We start from the raw sequence: 23,892 nt of genomic DNA, 5'->3' as shown, positions 1-23,892 counted from the left end.
GGCTTGAACTCAAAAGCTGTGAGATCATGACCTAAGCTGAAATCGGATGCTTAACTGACTGAGCCACCCAGGTGTCCCAAGAAATGTCTTATTTTCAAGCTTGGAAAAGCTAACTTTGAAAACTGTATCACACACACACACACACACACACACACACACACACACACACACGATTGTACAGAACAGTTGGCTAATTCACCTTTAGGATATATCCTGTGGGGTGTTGATGGCAAATAGTAGTTCTAAGAAAGTAGAAAGTAAAAGTTGACCTAGTTGGAAATTAAGATAAATGTGTTGACATCTTAATTTAATGACGTTTTATGAGAGGATAAAATTCAAGCACATAAGTTCTTTATCTTTAATTGGGAGTCCCTTAGCATTTCTTTTGAGACTTTTTAGGGGAAAAGCCAAGTAGAAAAGTCCTCAAGTGAATGATGTGAGGGAAATTACTGTTATGGTTACAATTGTTACTGTAGAATGTAAAAAGGGAGGAATTATAGATATAAGAAACCAAGACAACAAGTGGAGGGATAAATGTCTTGAGAGGGTGGCAGTACATAGACTCAAGAGCATTTTTTAAACATGAAAGAACATCTTTTTTCTCATTATCAAGACAGAACTGAATAAAAGTGAATATATATATCAGTAGTGTTGTATATCAATGTTAATTATTACTCTACCTCTATGAAAAAGTCTTCTATCATCTCTCCTCCACAGATGAAAGAACCAAGGTAGTATCTATTCTACAGATGGGACTGAAGCCCGGTGGGTAGGGGCATAAGCTCACCAAGTAAAGGAAGAGAAATGACAGGTTTACTTGTCTCTGAGGCCATTGATTATTTATTTTGCCTTATGAAAGAGGTGTTCTCTGCCTCTGAATCAACCCATATTCCATTTGCTCCTTCATCTTCTAAGACTTAAATCATATTTATAATAACGACTTATCCTTATTCCTTGAAACTGTGTTCTATTTTCTTTTATCTGTCCAGAGCTGATGTCACTTACCCTTGAACTTTTATTTCTATGTGCCATTAAAATCTCCCTGGTCTCAGGTTGATGACTGAAGATGAATTGAAGAAATAGGTCAATTAACTGTGGAATCAAGGTGCTAGCTGGGTCACAGGAGAGGCCATTGAATTTTGCAAGATGGACTGTTAACTGGAAGGAGAGATGTGCCAGATACTGTAGAAGGTGGAAGAGAATTGTGGAAATTATTTGTAAGAGTAATTAATTTTAAATTATATCATCTTGATATATGCACCAAGTAAAAACATAATTTAGAAGATTATATATATTTAAGTTGAATACATATATACATGGGATGATTATAGTTACTACTGTTGAAAACTGAGAATCTATATAGGATTTCTTCTGGCATTTATTGACATAGGTATTGATAATTGTTATATACCAAGAAGTAGCAAGTCAATGAAAAGTATTTGTAAAGTTGATCTAGGTATATATTTTTATTAAAATGCCTCCAATTTTTACAGTTTGCTTGTGGGATATTATCCTTGACATGTTAAATTATTGTGTAAGGGTACTGTTTCTCACAAAAGTATTTAAAATCGTTATTTAAAAATTGAAGTATTTGCTAACAAATATTTTTCATTTATAAAAGCAGACTTTATAAATGCCTATGTGATTCCAAAATTATTTTTTTCTTCTTTTGGTCACATAGTTAAATATGTGAAGAAAGCTCATCTTGTATCAATTAGAATATTCTCCTTTTTTTGCTTCATTTCAAATATTTAAGAAAGATGCATGAAGAAATCAGTATTTTTTTCTTTGAAGTCTTTTTGTTAGAGAAAGTGAATTACAGACATCTATTCCATTGTTTTATAACTGAACATTTGACCAACTTTTCATTGGTTCTTTCATTTTCCCTGTTTATATCTTACATTACCAAGTACCCAAGTCAATAAATTTTTTTCTTGGATGTACCTTGTTTTTGGGTGATCTAAACTAATGCTTATTGTAGGGGCAATTCATTAAAAGTTTAAGAGATTATTTTCACTATATGATTCAATAAATCATAAAAAGGTGATAAAAAGGTTCTGTTCCAATTGGATCAAATAACAAGATTGTAATCAGGGGTTTACAGTTGGCTGAGAGTTAGATCTAAGACAAGCCACTCGTGATTCTTCTCTCCTACAAAGTTGGGATAATAAAGTTGCCCTACTTCGTATAAGGAGAATTGAATGAGAACACAACAATACCTTGAACGTTATACAGTGATATAAAAAATGTAATATTACTATCACTAAGCAGTAAGTAGCTTTAGTAAGGCTTTATAATGCTCTATACTTCTGCTTACATTCATTTCATTAAATATTACAATATTAAATTATAAAACAATTCAATATTTTATAGTTTGTACTTAGATTTAATATGTACTGCTACAAATCAGTTAACTTCATAAAAATGTATAAACATTTCCTTTACACAAGTTCAAGAATGTTACTTCTTAGTAATGAATACAGAGCTACCTGATATGACATAATTTTAACAAATTTTGTCTGGTGACAAAGGGGAGCTTAGGAAGAAACCAGTATGGAAACAATTACAAATTATATTCCATTCTCCAATGAGGGGAGTAGGGTATGTTACATTTTGAATAATTAGAGATTTTGTAATCTAGGGAATTTGTTGTTGTTTGTTTTGTAAATTCTAGAGAGGCTAACAATAACATAAAAGAGAAACCTTAATCAATCATGGCACGTATCTCAAGTCAGTGACTAGACTATTATCTTGGTCAAAATATAATAATCTTGGATATTTACTCAAACTCTTCTGAATAAATATTATAACTTTAAGAATTCAATATACTCTTTGACAGTACACTTTTTCATATGGATGCCAGTTTTTATTTTTCATACTGTATTAATATTCACTAAGTAATAATTTAACCTATTCCTGGGCCAAATAAAATACAACTAGTTTCAATAACCAACCATTAGGGTCAAAAGTAACTAAAAAGAAAATGAGCAATATTTCTGAAATTGGTAGATGACAATATGCACATTTGAAACGTAAGATTTTTTTTTTTTTTTACCACTTTTAGTCAGTGTATAAATTCAAGTAAAATTTATGGAATGGTACAGAGAGACCCATATTAATTTGTTGAAATTTATCAGCAATTTAAAAACACTGAAAGAAAAAAAAATATTTCAGGACTAATGAAAGTGTCATTCTTTTACTGAAATTCAAGGATGGAAACCTCCTAAAAATTGAGGTGTAATAAAAAATACCCTAAAATGGAAATGATGCTTGATTTTAGACACACAACTTAGTCTAAAACAGTGCAAGCCTTTCTGGAATTAGTCATCAACAAAACGATTGAAACATTAAGAACCGAGATACACAAATGACAGGGACTTTTTTTTTTTTTCTTTTAATGTATTTACTTGAGGCCTAATGCTTTAGTGAGATTTACAAAGAGAAGATGAAGTTGAGACTTCAAATTACCCAAATTGGAAGGACTTAAATACATTTATGAAAACTTGTGCTTAGGTACTGTATAAATATACAGTGTGTCTGTAAGTATAATGTTTAGATTAAGAGAAATAAAATACCTTCTTGTGTTATGTGAGAAAAGACTTGACAGTTTAATATAATGGTGGTGTTCTGTTGACAATTTCAAGAGGCAGCTAAGCCTCCTCATTTTCTTGACTTATTCTTTTTTGTTTTCTGTTTTATTATTATTATTATTATTGTTATTATTATTATTTTTTACACAGGAGTCTCTGCCTGTCAACTATGTGCACTAACGTCACCCCTATCATTGTTTAGCTCTGAAGCCCACCATCTAGGGTATCCATTGAATAAACAAAGGCTTCATATTTTAATGCCATCTTTGATGATGTCTTGTTTGTGGGCCACCTTGTTAATTAGCAATGTTGGAACCTGCGTCCAAGTGGACTAACGCTAGATGAGTTGGGCAATGCTGAAAGCAGGTGACGTATAAGGGAAGATTTCATTTGAACTGTGTTAGACCAGCATGAGGAAGCTGTCTTCTCCCAGCCACTCACGTGTGGAATTCCGAATTCTGCAAAAGCAAGATTGGTTGAACTAGAAAGGAGATTATGGCATAAAGATTAGTTCAAAAATACTGTGGGAATACTGCCCATTGCTATGACTCCAGCTAAGTAAAGACAAAAGAGGTCAACATGAAGAGGGAAGATAGGGAGGGTGAACAAAATGGGGAGGGGGTAGAGAGAAGCAGAGTGAATGACACCATGTGCCAGTGATGAGAATGTAGGGTGCAAACAGAGGGCAATAAACCAAAATCAGGGAAAAAATAAACAAACCCAACACTCTGATTCTCGGTAGTGGGGCATTTTATTTTTGCTTATGAACTCTATAATTTATTTGGAATACCTGTTCCCATAATAAAAGCATTTATTTTCACACCTCTCTTCCATTCTTTTTTTCTGCCCTTCTTTTGCTTTATCTGGGCACATTTCTCATGTATGTCAATTCCCAGACTGCATGTCACTTATCTATCTTCTGAAGCTCTCCGTGCTTTCTTGAAATTCATCCCTTCCCCTGTGATCTCACAGCACTTTTATCTTCTGTTTGCATTTGGCACTCATCACATTGTGACCTGGTTCTTTCCAACAGGGATTATTGAGCTTCTTCCCCATCCCAGCCATCATGATAGGAACTGGGGGTAGAGATAAATTAGATACAGACCCTGTGCTCAAGTAGCTTACAGTCTAGAAAGGGATGGGGGTGTAAACAAAGAAACTACTCCTTTGTGATGAGTGTGGCAGTAAAAAGTATAGACAAGGCACAGCTTTAGCGCAGAGAATGTGGTTAATTTCATCTAGAGATGGAAGGATCAAGAAAGACTTGCCAAATAGGATCAATGAGTATGTGTGGTAAGGTGTAAAATATCCTCATCGCCTACCAGTGCCTAGTACATAGTAGGCAGAAAAGATCTACCAACACAAATTAATTGCACAGGTAGGAGTCTGGGTCTAAAGTTCAAAGGGTCTAGAAGCCTAATTTCTTTATATTCGAAATCATCTTTTTGTTTGGTTGGGTTCCATTTGGTGCCTCTCCTTTTGCTTGTGTGTGCTTGCATGTTTGAAATTAAAACCAAGCTGTTTTCTTTGGGCTGGCTGACTGTGAAAAAGGCCATACCATTCCAGTGGCTTCAAAGATTCATCATAGGTCCTCTTAGTATATTAACTTTATTTTTTTGTGTGTTTATTTTTGAGAAAGAGAGAGAGAGAGACATAGTGCAAGTGGGGCGGGGGCAGGGGCAGAGAGAGAGGGAGACGCAGACTACGAGGCAGGCTCCAGGCTCTGAGCTGTCCGTACAGAGCCCGACGCGGGGCTCGAACTCACGAACCGCAGGATCATGATCTGATCTGAAGTCAGACCTTTAAACCGACTGAGCCACGCAGACGCCCCAGTATATTAACTTTAAAAAAGTATGTGTCTTTAATTAACTAGTGCAAGAAAATTGTTAGAAAGCAGATAAACTAATAGGCTTTTGCAGACTTGGTGAAAAACAATGTTTTCCTTTTTATGGAAACACGTATTTGGCAAACATTAACAATGAATTTGGAGAATTATTACAGCTTTAAAATAAAAAGCATGGATGCCTTTGGCATTAGGCCAGTTTATATCTAACACATGATAACACAATAAGATGATGTTGAATCCTGTTTGTTAAGTTTGTCTTTGAAGACATCACAATGGATAATTTCCATTAAAGTTTGAATGCAAATTGTGTTTTAAAAATGAACTCATAAAACAAAGCTTTTAAAATGTTATACTAATCACTTCATATTGATGAAATGCTTGCTTATGATCTTAAGGATAGGCAATTTCAGTAACAATTGTTGGCCATCCTTGTTGATCCTGAATGAAACCAAACTGAGCATGATAATGACACATTATAGAATTTCATCCCTATATTTCCTCTTTTAGGCATGACATAAAAAATAACAATATTTAACTTAAAGGGCATAAAAAATGAACATCATCACCATAAATATAGAACTCAGTTTACAGATGACTAGAACGGAGAAATCTGCTAGCTGATTATGTAGCAACCTGACTCTGGTTCTCAGCATTTTCTAAACTTATGTTCCTTGACACCATATGCTACAGGGAACAGTAAAGACATCTGAATTCAAATATTTTGAAGAAATGTGTATTTAGCAACTGAATACATGCTAAAAGGAATAATTTACAGCAGCAGTTTCATTACATTTTTCTCTCCAGTTTTCTAGTTCCCATCTGAAATGCAGTGATAAATACAGATATGGAACATATTTACTACCTGGCAAAAAACATGCTTATTGAATGGGCACACACCCTCCGTCCTTAAATAGCACATAAACCACCTTGTCACCTGTGTGGGGAAATCTTGCATTTTAGGGTGATACTGAACACACTGAAATGGAGTCCCTATAAAAAGTTGAAGTTTACTGTCCTTCCTCTTCTTTTCAAAATTATTTACATCTCTTCTGCCTAATGTGTAGGTAGCAAAAATATTAAACACATACCACTGAAAATCACTAAATAATACATAAAGTAGCATTAAGTGTGCATTTACATGCATTTACATTATACATTTGATTTCAACTGGGCCATCATTTCTCTGCTGCGATGTACCTTTTTCCAATCTTAAGAGTGCTGTCATAACTTGCTTATGTTCATGAGTGTCTTAACAAAGTTTCAACTCTGATGATACATGCATATGCCAAAGTCTATTAAAATTAAATTAAGTGGGACGTTGATTATTTTTCGTGCAAACTGTCTCCTCTTAATACACACTGGCAGATTATGACTGCAATAAGAACTATCTACCTGCAAGTTATATGAATAATTTTCTTCGAAAACTTAGACCTGATAGTTTATAAAGACATGCAAGTAGATTTCCTTGTTTTGTTTCTTTTCTTTGAAGTCTAGACTTACTTTCTCTGGGTATTTCATAATGCTTAACAAAATGCGTTCGGATATTGGAAGGCATCCCCTCTATCCCTTCAAGTCCATTATTTTTGAGGACTACTATGAAATAAGATACTTCTGTTACTGCAAATCTGTTTCAGTTGCAAATTTAGAAGGAAATGCAACACCAAATTTTAGCACAGTTAAGATACTCCATGAAAATAGAAAAAAAAATACCTATTTTTGGAGCCCTCTTTGTTCTTTGATTTGTATTTCAAACATTTCTTCTTCTCTACAGAAATATGTCCTTCAAATAATTTAAAATTCAAATACCGTTTAAGGATGTACTTCTATAAGTAACACAGATTAATCAATGGAGCCTAAAATTGAATGTAGAATATTTTTAGACTTTCATTTGAAATAGGCATTAACAAATTGTTTATTCAGACAACTAAATTGAAACATGAGCTCCCATCTGTGAAATATTTCAGCTGAGAATTTTTTTTACAAAATTCACTGTAGTCTGAGGTGAGAAATTAATGCTGAGTTAATTAGAATCCCAAGACAGCTAGAGTTAGAATTTCAATGCCGCTTTCGTTAATTAGCAAGAAGATGTTTCCTTTGCAGTTTTGTGCATGATGAAGAATCTAGGGAGGGATTCCTGGAAAGGTGAGTGCAGTGCAAAAGAAACTATCATAATGAGGAAGGCCTTATAAACCTTGAAGTCAATGATTCTCAAGGAATCATGTTAGGACAAGGGACGAGGCAAGTCCTTTATTGAATATCTTTTACCTTATTTTATAAGTTGTTGGAGGAAACAAAAAGCTTTACATGATTTAAGTGTGAGTTGTGTCCCAGAAAACAGTTTGTATAAAAGTCACTCCCATCAACATGAAATGAATCAAGACGATCTGTTTTAAAACAGATCATTGCTTTAAACAAGGTGAGGTAAGAGACAGCTGATACAGATGTAAACAGAGTTGGAAAATTTGCTTTTAAGATGTTGTTCTGAATATTACTGATCTCTTTCAAGAAAATTAAGTGACACAAATGTAATTCCTAAAGGAATAATGAGAGTTTTTATGTCTCAAATATCATGCGGGTTTTCAAGCACAAAATTAAGAGATTTTCTGTTAATGCTATATTAAAACAATGCTTATTATTTTCATGAAATACGCAGTTCCTTTTCTCCTTATTGAACCATTAGGTGCAACACAATGCATTGAACAAATCAAAATTGTTTCTCCTTTTTCTTCTGGTTAAATGTTCTGTTTTTTCTAAGAATATTATGCAAGTTAAAATTAATTTTGATCATGCTTAAAGAAGGGGGGTGTTATCTGTTTCAATTCCTCAGAGAAATAAAGCATAATTTATGTCCAGGTTTTAGGAATCAACTGTTAATGATGTTTATGTGTTTCTTGAACAATATCGGCTATCCCTCTTGCAGAACTAAAAACACAATGTCAGGGGGAAAAAAGCAGCACACAACTGGAATTTGTGAAACAAAAATTATAGAGCACAATAACTATAAGACAAAAACCTACTCTAGCTTAGAAAAGAGCTAATTTTTACTGCATATTTGTCATGGTACATTTAAATTATAGTTTTAATAAAATACATCTTTAGATCAAAGCTGAAAGAAGACATCAGTAGTAGATCAGTGTATTCCATTTTTCCTCTGGATGATGGATGGTTTATGTTTTTTTATATTTCCACAGACCATTTCATTCAGTCTCATTTTACTCCTCCAGTACATATAAACACAAGTGCTGGTAGACAAAAAATATCCTTGAATCCAACTATATTTTGGAATATTCATCAGCTTCATAAATCCATGCAGTTTATTTTAGACTTTTAGTTCAATAAAATGGCTTTGCTGATGCAGTTTTTCTTCTTTAGATGCAATATGGCAAATGACATTTTTATTTCTCAGGCAAAGAAGAAAGGGAAACCTGTACAATGAAATCTCATAGGAAACATTAAGTCTGCTAAAGTGAACCTCTGCGTTCACCTGACCTCTATTAGGTGTTGGTATTAGGAGGAAAGCCTGTTAGGAAAGTTACTCATGGACTTAATTTATAATTGGTGGAACTCAGTTGCATTTCCCACCATTGTAAACATCCACATAATGCCATGAAAAAAGTTCATGTATATTGCATTTTTTCCAGTTATTGTCTAGGCAAGTTTCTACTTGTTTGAGGTTTCTAGAGGTAATGTAGCTCAGACACTCCTGGGTGCCCTCTCAAATTCGTGGGTCCGCCTGTTTCTACCTTTCTTATTTTCCTGCAAGTGCTTCCATTTGTTATTGTTCCCCTGGGCATGTCCTGGCCTTTGCCGACGTTGTTTTCGGTCCCTTTTCCACACTTGTTCACAGAACTCATCCATTGTGTTCAGATTGGGGTGGTTGATGAGCTGCATGAAGTCTCTGTACCAGACCTTCTGGCTAGGTGTCATGCTGTTGGACATTTCTTTGGTCTTAGAGCCATCTCCATCATCATCTTTATGAAGAAGCTCTTCCAAATGCTCTGTGTCAATGACTTCCAGGGTCACTTTCAGAAGAGTTTGCATGAATCCATGTTCCACAGCATGGCAGAGGTAATTGCCTGAATCCTTCCGCTGTAGGCTACGCAGTAGAAGGCCTTGTTCTGTCCTGATGATGTGATCATCCACTCTGATCTGGCAGAAGAAAATGGTAGTAAAAATATACATATTTAAAAGAAACAGAAGTTCCAGAATGCTGTCTCAGTAAAAACTTAGATTATGTGTTGAGGCACATTTTAAAGTTGATAAAATTTCTAGCTGAAGAGAGATGATACCATTTCCCCATCAGAAAAAGAGTTAGAAATTTCTGTAAATTGTTTTTAAGATACAATGGAAAATATTGGTTATCTACTATCTTAATAGAAGTTCTCATTATAATAATTTAAGATATTCAAGATAATGAAAGGACACAGATATACTTTATTTTATAAACGTGAAAGAAGGTATATAAATATAGGAGAAAGCTAACATTAAATCTTAGAAATACAGAACCATGATATTAGAAAACAGGACAGCATTAGAATGAACTCAGAAGATTTGAAAAAATTTAAGAATCAGCAGTTCAGCAAGAAGAAAAATGCATAGGAGTACATGCTTAATAATTATTTATTCAGTTTTCTAAGTCTTAGGTGTGTCATAAATATAAAGATATGCTCTTGAATGTACCTAACCTTACTTTTATTTTGAATACGGTTTACAACAGACATCTCGGAAAGGCCTAAGCTGATAGTGTATAAAATTGTATAAAATCAACTTTGACATTTGTAGGGTGTGACTACATATTCAACGATGCTTCAAATGTCAAAAAAGGGAGGGTTTTATATTCAGATTATGTTTGTAAAAGTATCTGCACAGAATACATTCACAAATACCTACACAGTCCGATTAGTTACCCTTATTTAATATTTTTTTAAAAGCTTAAAAGGCTCAGAGTATGGAGATTTTCTCTGTACGATTCTTTAATTTCACACAGGAATAAATGAATCAATCCATTGATGAGGAAGATCTGTCTGATGCTTCACGTATAGTTCATACTTCATGTATAGTTCATACTCTTTATCCTAAAACTCCTAGCCCCGTTCCCAAACCTCTCCTCCTCATTTGAGAAGAAAGTCAGTAGAGAAAATAAAACATGTTTGGATAACAGAATTAATTGAACAAAAGTTAAAATTAGTAGAGGATTTCTTTCTTTCTTTCTTTCTTTCTTTCTTTCTTTCTTTCTTTCTTTCTTTCTTTCTTTCTTTTTTTTTGGTACAAAAATATAGATAACATACTTTCTTTGTAGATAACTACAAGGAAAAAGAAGACTCTCAAATATATCTCCAAATGGATTCTGGGACAAAATTCTTATCAGCTCACCTTTGTTTCTCCGGTTCCTAGCACAAAGCCTGTCATATGATCAGCCTTCAGTGAATGCTTGTTTAATGAATGGACTATTGATGGGTTAAGAAAAGGATAAAGATTCACAGTATTTTTTTCACCCTCAAGTCAACCATGTTGGGGTCACTTAACAGTATATGTTAGATAGAAATAATCCAGTCAATTTCATTCCTATACCTCTTCTTTTCGCTCTTCATTTCTCCTCTGGAATTGCCAATAGACCAGAGCTCGCTGTGATTTTGGACTGCATTCCAGGAACGTGCTACTATTTTCTACTCCATAGATGATTCTTTCTTCAAGGCTGTGGCCATGGTGATTATCTGGCCAGTGATGAGGAAATGAAATGAGGAAATGTTAGAGAAGTAAACTCAACCTTCCAAAGTATTTATTTGGAAATTCAGAAGATAAATTTGTTGCCAAGTTGGAAGTCTTTTCCAAATTGATTTAGGATGGCAGAAATGTCATGGACGTAAGGTTTCAGAACCCAAGTGGCTGCTTAAACAGACTCATTATTTTGGTAGAGCTTATACAAAGCACATGCAGAGATTTGCCTACCAGAAAGTAGCATTACGTTAACAAAACCAGTCATGTGTGCAGTATAACTATACATCTTTATATGCCATGGTAATACTTTCCAAGAAATTATTTTAACTATAAAACTCTATGCTCTGACTAATGGGGCCAGTTCATAGTGTACTATTCTCTAGCAGAAGTTATTTGACTGAGATTTTGGAAACAAGAATCTGTTGCTGAGAAATTATTTTGCCTCTTTGTGTTTGTTTTTCATCTGTAAAATTAACTTCACCAGCCATTGATATTTACCTAGTATTTTACAGAAGGTAGAGTTCAGGAAGTTTATACTCCCCACCACTAACCCTTAAGTAATCAACATGGTTTTTCTGAAGATCAATGGGTGTGAAATGTTTGGGATGGCTCAGAAGAAAGATGCACAATTATAACGCAATGTGGTTTCAATTGTCCTTATTTTAAAATGATACATCTTTTATTATTTTCAAGAATTAGGCTAAAGAATATGGCAAGAGTATATAATAAAATGTAGCAGTAAGAAAACCTGTTTCCTGATTAAGTTTCTATTATTTTACCCTTTATGTAACCTCCTTCAATGTGGTAAATGAAACACAGTTAAGATCAAAAGTGGGACACGGGGAGTCTAGGTAAAACTCATTTAGAGAGAGAAAAAAAACCCTTCCTTATTATCTTATATAATCCTGTTTCCATTATGACATCCTGTACAATCTGGAACTCATTAAATTAATACAGAAAATAATAAATATATTTTCACATGCATGGAGGGTTGACAGCATAGACAGATGAAAAATTTTTGCTCTTTACTTCAAACTCAACTAGGTTTTTAATTAAAAAAAAATGTTTCCCCCTTTTTCTGGCATCACTTTGTTCTAATTAACTGAGTACTTTGGTCTGTCACAGACAATATGATTTGCTCTCACTAGGTTTAGAGCTTTCCAGAATCCTGCTTCCACCCCATCCCTGTACACAGCTTGTGTCCTCCACCCCCTATTCTCACCCTGCCACAGTTGACATTCTACCTCCGTTTGCTCTCTCCAGGGAGGTCAATATTAGCGCTTGGTTTTCTATCACTCTGAATTATGAAATGAGGCTCTTCTAAACTTGGGAAGTATCTGTCCCTTCTTATTCAACAGATCAATACCCCGGAAAAAGGAAATGAAAAGGAACAACAATATTTAACTGATTCTAAGTCACAGTATTTTTTATATTGGAACTGTATCTTTGTATGTCAATATCTATATGGAATATGGCTGTGTTTTTATTCCCCCCCCCCCGGAATTATTAGTACATTGTTGAATGAATAGATATGTCACATGTTGCTATGCTAATCTGCAGGGTATGTGCTTCCCTGGACAGAGGTGAATTGAATCTCTCTGCCTAACAGGGGCTGGACAATCTCCTGTGATACCATATTTAGAAAACCTTGTCACAGAGGTCAATACAGTTTACAATGGACACATTTTTTTTTTCCTGATAACTGCCATGCAGTTTAACCTTTGATTTAGAAATCCTTTTATTTGGAATATTACTCAGCCTTTAAAAAAAGGTCTGCAATCAGTAACAACATGGATGAACCTTAGGGAATGCTAAGTGAAATAAGCTAGTCACAGAAGAACAAGTACTATGTGATGATCCCACCTATACCAAAGATCTAAAAGAGTCAAACTCCTAAAAGCAGATGGTAGAGTGGTGGGGGTCAGGGGCCAGGGCCAAAGGGAAATGGGTAGGTGTCAATCAATGGGTATAAAGTTTCAGTTATGCAAGAGGAGTACGATCTTGAGATCTGCTGTACAACACACTGTGCCTATAGTGAAAAATATTGTACTGCACACTTAAAAACTTCAGAGGGTGGGTCGCATGTTAAGCGTTCTTACTCCAATAAAATAAAATTTAAAAAGCCTTAATTAAAAAAAATCCATTTAGGCAGAGACTTTTTATTTAATCTCTACATATTAGTGAATCATAAAATATATGCCAGCTTGATAACAGTAAAAAGTCCACTGTATTGGGGTGCACATGTGGCTCAGTCAATTAAGCATCCTGCTCTTGGTTTTGGGTCAGGTCATGATCTCACAGACCATGGGTTCAAACTCCTTGTCGGGCTGTGAGCTGGCTGCATGGAGCATACGTGGCATTTTCTCTCCTGCTCTCTCTCTCTCTCTCTCTCTCTCTCTCTGACCCTCCCCCACTCATGCTGTCTCTGTTTATCTCAAAATAAATAAATAAAGTTGATTTTTTTAATCCACTAAATTTAGAAACAAACAACATAGTGATCCACTAGTATCTTTTGCCTTACCCAGGCCCACTTTACTTGTAGAACTTTATGGAATAACTGACTTGTCTCTCACCTAATCTAAGTTACCATCAAGAGCTGTAGAAGTCTTATGGTGTACATAAGTTCTTGCTTACAAACATAAAACTCCCTTTAAATCTTTAACACATTAGTTGACACACAGTTAAGAGAATGTAACTTGTATAATAAGAAATGAGAGCTTACTATAAATGTAACATCAATTAGGTATATTTTCAAAAATTCACAAAGTTGTCTTCTTCCCAATTAACTTAATCATTCTATCTGTTCCATACAGAGTTAACATTTCTTCTAATCCTGGGAAACCTGCTCAGCTTTTAGTTTCTCTTCAAGGTCTTCTCTGGTGACAGCAAATGTTTCCCAATGAATAAAAAATGAAATGAAATGAAATGAAATGAAATGAAATGAAATGAAATGTTCTCTTAAGAGTATATGTTTCCTTCTATTGAAAAAAAAAACACATTTCATTTCACCTGCTACTTACATATAGTAGCATCTAATATAAGATGACATATGATTTAATCAAGAACTTATACCAAGTTGTTTTGAGTTTAACATAGCAGTAGTTCCTGGCCTTCTCTTCAAGAAACACGGCACTTTTCCATCTGAATAACTGACAGACCACAACTGGTGAATTTGGTTCACTGACGAGGTATCTTTAGTTTGCCCTGATAACCACTTGTGCCAATACCTGTAGGACTCATTCCTCCTCTAAATTGGCCTTTCTTTCTTTCCTTTGCCCAAATAAAAAAGCAGAAGGAAGTATTCTAGTTAGTAAGCACTGAGGTTACAAGTTCTGCCACATCAACTACCCATCATAGTCAGTATGCAGAGGTACCACCATGTTTCTTTGGGTTGACATTCTCGTAGGTTTTGTTAGGTTCTGCTGCCATTAGGAACAGTTGCAAAAACTCAATTTCCACTGAGTATAGTTGTTTTCTATTAATTCCTCTGCAGCAGAATATTTCTATCATCAGCAGCTTTTAACTTAGGGCCAGAACTTTTAGCTAAAGTGGCCTCAGAGGATTCCTGGGTGGCTCAGTCAGCTGACGAGCTCTTGATTTTGGTACAGGTCATGATCTCATTGTTTGTGGGATCAAGTCCCACATGGGGCTCTGCACTGACAACATGGAGACTGCTTAGGATTCTCTCTCTCCCTCTTGCTTTCTTCCTCCTCCCCCACCCCATGAATAAACTTAAAAAAAAATTAAATAAATAAATAAATAAATAAATAATAAATAAAGTGGTCATAGGCAAACATTCATATATTTGGGTGCTCAGATATAACAACCTGTAAACATCTTTTTCTGTTCATTTCCCCACACCTGATACCTTATAAACAGATACCCAAGAAGTATTTCAAAATGATTAGAAGGCACCCAATAACTGTCCATTCCCTTTCCTGATCCTTCTACCCCAACTGCTTGAGTAAATGTTGTACAACATAGAAAACATTAGAATTCCAATAATAATGTGATTCTCTCTTTCCTTTCTCCTTCCCTCTGCCCCTAATCTCTCTTTGTTTCTGTCTCTTTCTATTAAAAAATATAAACAGGAACAGTATTTTGATTCTTGTTTTTAGCAGATTTGCAACGATCTTCCTAGGATGTCAAGTATAGGATGGCTTTATTAAAGTAAAGAGCTCTGCACTGAAATGGTAGCATAGTATAGCTATACTCTTAAGTATTTTTCATAGCATATACTATTGACCTTAAAATTCCCCAATACAAATCAAAAGCTCAGCTGAGAAAACATTGTGGATTAAAGATTTCCTGAAGGATATGAAATCTTGCATATTCAGGGTTAAGCATCATCTGAAATCTCCCTCTGCATGAAACTAGTTGATCTGAGAGCAGTTTACATGGAACACATATAATAATATAATTGATTTTATTGAATTGTGTTGGGTGAGGTCCTTCTGACCTATGTTGAGGAAGCCCATAAGCAATACTCTATGGATTTGTTCACTGTGCTTAGGTCACAGTGTTGTCCAGTATGGTGTCCACAGCCTTGCACTATTTTTTTGAGGTTCATCTTGGGAGAAATCTTTTTTTTCTGGTGTTAATTTTCAGGAATTATTGAGATTCTCTTGAAAAAGTGATTTTTTTAAGGTAGGCTCCACACCTAACATGGTGCTTGAATGCACAACCCTGAAATCAAGAGTCACATGCTCTAGTGACTTAGCCAGCCAGGCACCCCCCCAAAACTGATTTTTTTTTCAGAGAATTAACTTTGTGACTCATCTGTTGATTACATTTCTCCCTCACCACTGAAAACATGTGTTAGACAAATTTATGTTTTATCCTTACAATGTCATGGTAAATATGTTCTTCCTACATACCTGGTTTTGTTGTCAGTATACCTGTTTTGTCCGTGTGACGTTATTGCCATCTTTATCTTATCTTTGTTTTCAATCAAAAAATGACAAATTGTCTGACATATATTAGGTCATCTAACAATTTTGGACAATGTGAAATTTTTATAACCCTTCTTAGTACCTTTTTTGTTGTTTACATGTATCTACATAAAATTAATCGTATAACGCCTGGACACAGAAATAGTCTTAAATATGTGAGGTTAATTATTGTTACTGCTATTCTTGTGACAGTTTCAACTGTTAATTCAAAACTTAAAATCCTTTATTGAGAATCCATAGTCAGCAAATTATGAACTGCTTCCCAACATCAATCCTACTTCCTGACCACCATCAAAAAAAGGATTTTCTCTTCTAGACTTCCTAAAATCTTTTTACATATATTTTTAGGGCACATGTAGTCTTATTTGTTATGATTATTTATTAATCTTTTTTGTTGTGATTATGTATTAATCTAGTTGTCTTCTTTCATACCATATGTTTTATAATCCTGGCACTAGGCAGTCATAAACCCTTAGCTAATGTTTGCGAGAGGAAAATCCAGATAACTATTTAGTCTACATTTAAAAGCTGAAACCTCATGTAACTTTGATATCCTTATATCAAGGAGATATCATAATTACATAAAAGAAATGATTAAGGGACACCTGGGTGGCTCAATTGGTTAGGCTTCCAGCTTCAGCTCAGGTCATGATCTAATGGTTTGTGGGTTCCAGCCCTGTGGCGAGCTCTGTGGTAACAGTGCCGAGCCTGCTTGGGATGTTCTCTCACTCTCCCTCTCTGCCCTTCCCCCGCTATGCCCCCCTACTTTCTCTCTCAAAATAAATAAATACATAAATACATAAAAACTGAAAAAAAAAGTGATAAAAGTTTAATCAGTTAAGAAGGGCACAGGGTTTATAACCCTGAGTTTGACAGAATATGCTACTGGGTCATGGCAAATGTAAACATTTTAAATCTTCTCAATTTTGTTACATTTTATAATGTTAACAAGAGTTGATTTGAGATATGGTAGGAGAAGATGACCATGAATGAAGTATACTCCAAAATAAACAATTCCAAATATGCAATAAGAAGAAGAGAAAGAGATCTGAGAAATCCTATGAATATATGCTTGCACCTCAAGGGGCAGCTGTAAGTCTAAAGGATGTCTGTGCCGATGGCAATCCTATGGATCTCCAGAAAGAAAGCAATCTCATTTAATCTATTTTAAAATACAATTTGCCCTTAGAAAGCAACTGTTTTGAACATAAACTTTTGTCATGAAAATTACCAGTAGACAAAAGGGTAGAGCTAGTTGTTGAATTGGCATAATGAATGCTCATGAGTTGAACTGAATAGTTAGAGCAAAATAATTGAGAACAACAAACATTAAAATTATTTTAAAAGCATCACGATGTGTTTGAATAACACAATGTTACAATATGTCGCATTTGTTAATGACAAGAAATAATGTTTTTAAGGAAGCAATCTTCAATTAATCATTTCCTCCTTTAGTAGGATAATTTATGGAAATGAAATGAGGCTAATAAACCAGAAAGAATGGGAGGAAAGAAAGAAGTTAAATAAATTGCTTCCTTTCGTAACAACAAAAAGTCATGATATCCATCATTTGGCCAGAAATATCACATTGCTAAAGGCCTTATTTAGTATTTGATTCTCTTCCAATATAGCAGAAACAGAAGGCATCACATTTCAGCTTTCCATTTATTTCACTCTCCATTTTAACCCCATAAATGTCTCCCAGGATTGAAATGTTAATAATGTAAGAATCTTAGAAAATCTGATGTCATGTAGAAAAGAAAGAGATGAGTGGGGTAGTAAACCATATATTTATCAGCTAATTAATCTCTGTTATCCTTTTTGATGTTCTCCCCCTTAAGGTTATTTAAAAGTTGAATTTAATAGATAATGAATATAAGAGTAAAAGTTAATTTAGGGGAGGGGTAGTGGTTACAAGTTATTTTAAATATTTAACAAATAGTGTTAGTAGGTGAACTATATAAAAAGAGACCTAACTCTAGTTGTTTTCATCACATTTCATCACATCACATCACATTGTTTTCATCACAATTTTAATATTTTACATCGTAATTTTTTTTTCTCAATAATATTCAGTGGTAAAGGCCAAACGAAGGGAGAAAGGAAATAAAGGCCAAAAGAAGGAAGAAAGGAAATACTGACTACAAGCTCTCAATGTCTTAAGAAAGGGCAAATTCACATTTCTTAACTAAAAACATCATTTCTTAGATTTTCCTTAGTGGATTCTAGAGGATTTTCTCCAGAAATATGAAAGGTAATTCATCAATAGAAAAGAATCTAAATTTACTTCAAATGGAGGAATAATCTCTCCTTAAGTAGCAATAGCTAAAAAGGCATTTTATGAGTGAATCACTAAGCCTTGGGAAGACATAAAATACCTAAATAAAACAAAAAAAATCATTCATCCCTAACATTCATGTATATTTTCACTCCTATTAAGATGCCTAACAATGGATTTAATAATTTCAATTTCATATGGGGCACCTGGGAAGCTCAAGTGGTTACGTGTCCGACTTGGGCTCAGGTCAGGATTTCACAGTTTGTGGGTTTAAGTCCTGCATCAGGGTCTGTGCTCACAGCTCGGGGCCTGGAGCCTGCCTCTGATCCCATGTCTCCCTCTCTCGCTGCCCCTCCCCCACTTATGCTCTGTCTCTCTGCCTCTCAAAAATGAATAAATGTTAATTTTTTTTTAATTAAAAAAATTCTACAGTATATACTAAGCTACAGAATAGGGGTCCTGTTTATCGATGTAATGCTTACCACAATATTTCTCTAATGATTTGTATGATGCTTATACAAACTAGTTACCAACTAGTTGAATGTGTGTTTGCATGCATGCACCTACAAATACATGCATATGTATGTATTAAAATCATGTGCTTAATGCATTTGTCAAAAGTACCAAAAAGACCCAAATCATGAAACCTTAGAGAAAATTTAAACTTATAGTTTATCAACTTGTTAAAATATTAGATTTTAAACTACTTTGTTTTATTTCTTAAAATAAGATCTGTGTCTGGTGCTAGGAAATAACTACCAACCAGAATACAGTATTTAAAAGTTTACAATTCAGGTAGTTTTCTATCTTTCTTGAAACCACAGATTCCTGTGGATGTGTCTTTAACATGTTCTTTTGGTATATAGATAGGTAGAGGGACAAACAAATAAATAGCTATGACCAGGGTATTTTCATGTTACCGTTCATAGGTGATTATCACATTATAGGTGGTCACTGGTATTTTAATTTTTATAGGTTTATTAATTTAAAATATGAAAGTGAAACTGATGTTATGAAAGTAACAATGAAGCCATTTGAATAGCTGTATTTAACACTATTCTTGATATCTTTGTGTGTGGGAAGCTACAATACTTCTCAGTACAAGGCAGACTGAAATTCAATTACATAAAAAGCAACACCAATATGAAGATATCTACTACAATATTTAGTTTATGTTGAACATCTGATATGTTTCATTTTCATGATTTTATGGCAAATGTTTTACCAAGAAAGCACATATAATCTATATGCCAGAGAAAAATTACCATAGGACTTTTTACATTTAAATATCAGGAAACATGGACTTCAATATTTACTTTACTTCTTCCCAAGAGATATGATAGGAGATGATGGAAAACACCCATTTACTGAAGCAGAAACCTTCCATAAACAATAATGAATATACCATCTTGTATTTTAATATGTTTCCCTTATTTTTGGACTTTAAAAAATACAGCATGCTTTAAAAACTTCACATTTACAATGGTTAAATTATGGGTGCACAAGTCGGGTGATCTCTCAATGCCATATCTGAAAACTTTAATAACGAACAATAACAGCGCAAAGTATCTCAAACCTCTTCTTATTCAGGTGTGTGTTTGTGTGTGCATTGTACACATATACTATGAATAACTGGATTTGCACAATCATAGAGAATAACACTGCAATAATGTCATTCTAGAATGCACACGTGGTATATTTTAATATCTCTGATAACAGAATATGTCTTACAGTTGTTCTTGACCGGAGTTGAAGCTGCTTTCTTCTAGAAAGAGTTTATTTTTACTTTTTGCCAGACACATGCAACTCTCCTAACCTGACACCTCTTTAAATTAAAGTCTTGTCTGAGGTTTTTCTTCCACACTGCTGGTGGGACTCAGAAAGTAAACCTTCAGGAGTACCGTAGTGGGGTTCAAGAAGTGGTTTTGCCCCTTTTCCACTACCCGTGATTACAGCTGAAACAGGCAAATGTCCTTGCGTCTTCTGCATGGGAGTTTATTTCTCTTTCACGAATACTGAAACACTGCCAACTGGCTTGATGCTGGCACCACTATCCCATTCTCCATTTTGGGCAGTTTTTCTTTTTTAGCAGTCCTCAAAAAATGGTGCCTCAACATTCACTGACATCGTAGACTTGATATAATTTGGTAATTCATTAAAGTTTTTTTTGTTGTTGTTGTTTTTTAGGGCTGACGTCATACTCATCTATCAAATTCTGAGGCCTCTCTTGGGCCTAAATGCTCAGATTCAGTTGGGCTTTCTATGTGTATAAAAGAAGCCACAACACAGACCAGATTAGCTTTGGTACAAAACACTAAATTTACAGCATTGTGGACCATAAAGATGACACTGCCAAAGATATTTTATGAAATTTTAGAACAATGCTGATGCCAACCAAGACACAAGCTGACTTGAACCCGTTGCAAATATAATGAAGAAGACTGAATTCTGTGGATGTTTTACCACGGGAAGCTAGAAGGGAAATGCACATATGTAGAACAGCCAAGAGAACTATCACGAAGTGAAATTCAACAGTGGCACTGGACTAAAGTTAGGGCGTAAAGTATTTCAAAGATTCAAAAATCTAAGATGATGTTAATTTTTAATTTTTAAAAATGTTACTTATGGTTTGTTCCTTTCTGGCCATGTAGATCACAGTATGGCTTATTCTTGTTTAGTAAAGAAGGTAGAATGGTAAATTGACTCAGCCACTCATGCTCTTGGATGGCAAAGTCAGACAAGCTCCAATTTTGTGCACAAGTTATTTTAGGGAAGGGAGCATACTGGAAACAACCTGAAGTTTTTCTTCAGCATTCTGTACGAGGTATGAGTGAGAAGACAAGAAGATCTGCCAGCACATATATATTTAGGGTTTTATACTAAAAGTTCCCTAGATGAACGGCCACCAGTGATGGAATAGAGTATGCTAGGTTAAGGAGAAATGGAGCTGGATTTTTCTATGTTACACCTAGGCCAGCTCACCACTGGTGCTGACTTTACACAAGAGAGAGCAAAGAGCTAAGTGAGTGTTAAAGGTTTCATTGAGAGTGAAATTTCTTCCACCTTAATGCTGAGTTATTTTATATAGTTTCTCTATTAAAACCTCAGGATATGTAAAATATAGAGTGTTACAGAATGTTTACCATTACAGCTGGAACTGATTGTTCTGAAGTGTGTAATTTGGCTTCAAGTTGCTTAGCAGCTTTCCGGGAAAACATCTCGTATCTTTATATATTTCCATATGAGCACATATATTTTATTCAATGTGAGATGTGACACTAGCAAGACAACATACATGATTTAATAGGGCTGGGCTATGGGTTTTTCCCCATTTTACTTTCAAATATTGACATCACCTATTCTAAGATAATGCACTGGTTCCTAATGGTCAGACTCAGCTTGGCCATATGAGAATGCCTGACTTATTCAAACATTTGAAATTTACTGTAATCTATGGTGTATAATTTTTATGTTTGGTTAATGAGAAATACAAGCAGACAAGAAATAAAGAGGCCTTCAAAAAGGGAATGTTTTATTTCTGCAGGGCTGCTTGAGCTTCTTGGACTATTTTACCATATATCACAAACATCTACATAGCATTGGTTTTACACACACACACACACACACACCCACACACACACACACCCACCCACCCACCCACACACACACACACCCAGTGACACTGAACCACAGCAATTCCCTTTCTTCCCTATGGTACCTATTTTGAATGAAGTATCAAAAGAAAAAAATGATTCACATTAACTTTACTTTCTATAACTAAGCAATTCTATATTCCCAATTTTTATAAGCTCATCAACTCTCTCTATATATACGTGTATATATATATATATATATATATATATATATATATATATGTGTATATATATATATACGTATGTGTGTATATATATACATATATATATATATATATATGTATATATATACACATACATAAGCTTGTGACTCCAACATATATGTTATTTTGAAGAAATATCAACTGGGTCTATGAAGGAATTAGATTATTAAACAAGTGGATTTATCAGTAATTCTCCAGCAAACTTCAAAACATAGCATATTATCCTACATGTAGTAGTGTATAATGATTATTTATTAACTGACTGGTTGATAATGGTTTCTTAAGAGAGGTCTATTTTTAAATATGATGGTGTTAACATTAAGGTATGTTAATAGCAATGTATTGTTAAATCATATTAATGATAAATAATAGATGCTATTTAGTTAAAATCTCTACTGAAAACCAAAAACAGTAAGGTAAGTAGCTTTGCTATAGCTTCAAATATTTAGTTTATTCATTCAACAAAAGTTTGTTAAATATCTACAATATTCATGATATTGCATTTTGTTACAACCCCAGAAATGTGAGTGAGCAAAATAACAAAGTCCATATTGATGTGGAGATTAAAGTCTGATTAGAGATAAGCTCTAGTTACATCATCTTGTTTCCTTTACTTGTAGTTATCATTAGCTTTTCCATATCTAAGCAAAAAGATTCTTTAATGTAATGCATACTTTATAATACCTCACTGCTTAAATGGTGATGATTATAATACAATATTTTTACATGAAATAGATTAATGGAAAACTAGTGAATGTTTTGTTGTCCAACTGAAAAATGCTGTTTGAAAAATTCAAGAAGAATATGTCCATAATGTACTCTAGCTGTATAAAGACATATAAAAAATCACATTTTGTCCAATGTAGTGGTGTCTTTTTTTTCTTTATAATGAGAACAATAACAGATAGTAATGCCCTTGGCAAGAAATCGTGCAAGCAAAATGGACCTTAACTATAGGCTCATTTTGTGGCTACCTGTCTCCTGGTATTGGCATCCCCACAAAACCCTGTGAGCATTCCCAAATAAGATACAAGCACATACAGGGTACACAAAAGGAGGATCTGACTTTCAGAAGGTAGCTAGGTCTTAGAATGCCTGCTGGGGTTATTTGTGCAGTGTGTTTTCTTTCTTAACATTCATGAAACATGAATATTGCATACACAGAATTAGTGGATCAAATCTAAGTTAATTGATAAGAATATGAGACCTTCCTTTAAGATTAATGTAAAAAGGCACCAAAAATGTGAATAGGGTAATTATATTCAATTCCATGCAAAATATTTACATTTTACATTTCAGCTATTTTTAACTATTTTTGCTGGTAGTGATGTTATTGATAAATTTTCCCAGCAGAGGGAAGCACAGTCTCATTATTGTTTTTGTAAAGGGTTGAAGTGGGGGGAGTGAGATATACTACAATTTTGTTGCATTTTAAAGGAAGTTTGGTTCATATCCCAGCATTAAATAAGCTACTTAACATTAAATAGGACTTGAAATCTTTTAGGAAGCATAAAATGAAACAATCCAAAATCCCCAGTTCAAAGAAATATCCTACTGGTAAATGAGTGGGAAGGTAGCTGAATTACCTTCTACTCAGCTAGGGTACCCAGTAACAATACAGTGGGTCTATGTCATCAGCATATTAATGAATG

At 34.4% G+C, this 23,892-nt stretch overlaps 1 protein-coding gene across 4 annotated transcripts in view; it reads right to left on the bottom strand.

Annotated features, from left to right (window-relative positions):
- Positions 1 to 5,427: 5,427 nt before the first annotated feature.
- Positions 5,428 to 23,892, bottom strand: part of SEMA3A (semaphorin 3A) — a 467,035-nt gene continuing 448,570 nt past the window's right edge. For all 4 annotated transcript variants that reach the window (XM_058725246.1, XM_058725245.1, XM_058725248.1 and 1 more), the window contains 2 exons: positions 11,008 to 11,150; positions 5,428 to 9,585 (listed from right to left, as the gene is read on the bottom strand). In XM_058725246.1, coding sequence (XP_058581229.1) covers positions 9,130 to 9,585; positions 11,008 to 11,150 — 599 coding nt within the window. In that variant the 3' untranslated portion in view covers positions 5,428 to 9,129. The remainder of the gene's footprint in view (positions 9,586 to 11,007; positions 11,151 to 23,892) is intronic.

The sequence above is a fragment of the Neofelis nebulosa genome, chromosome 4 (genome assembly GCF_028018385.1).
Source record: "Neofelis nebulosa isolate mNeoNeb1 chromosome 4, mNeoNeb1.pri, whole genome shotgun sequence".
NCBI lineage: Eukaryota > Metazoa > Chordata > Mammalia > Carnivora > Felidae > Neofelis > Neofelis nebulosa.
This window is presented reverse-complemented; position numbering and strand designations above follow the sequence as displayed.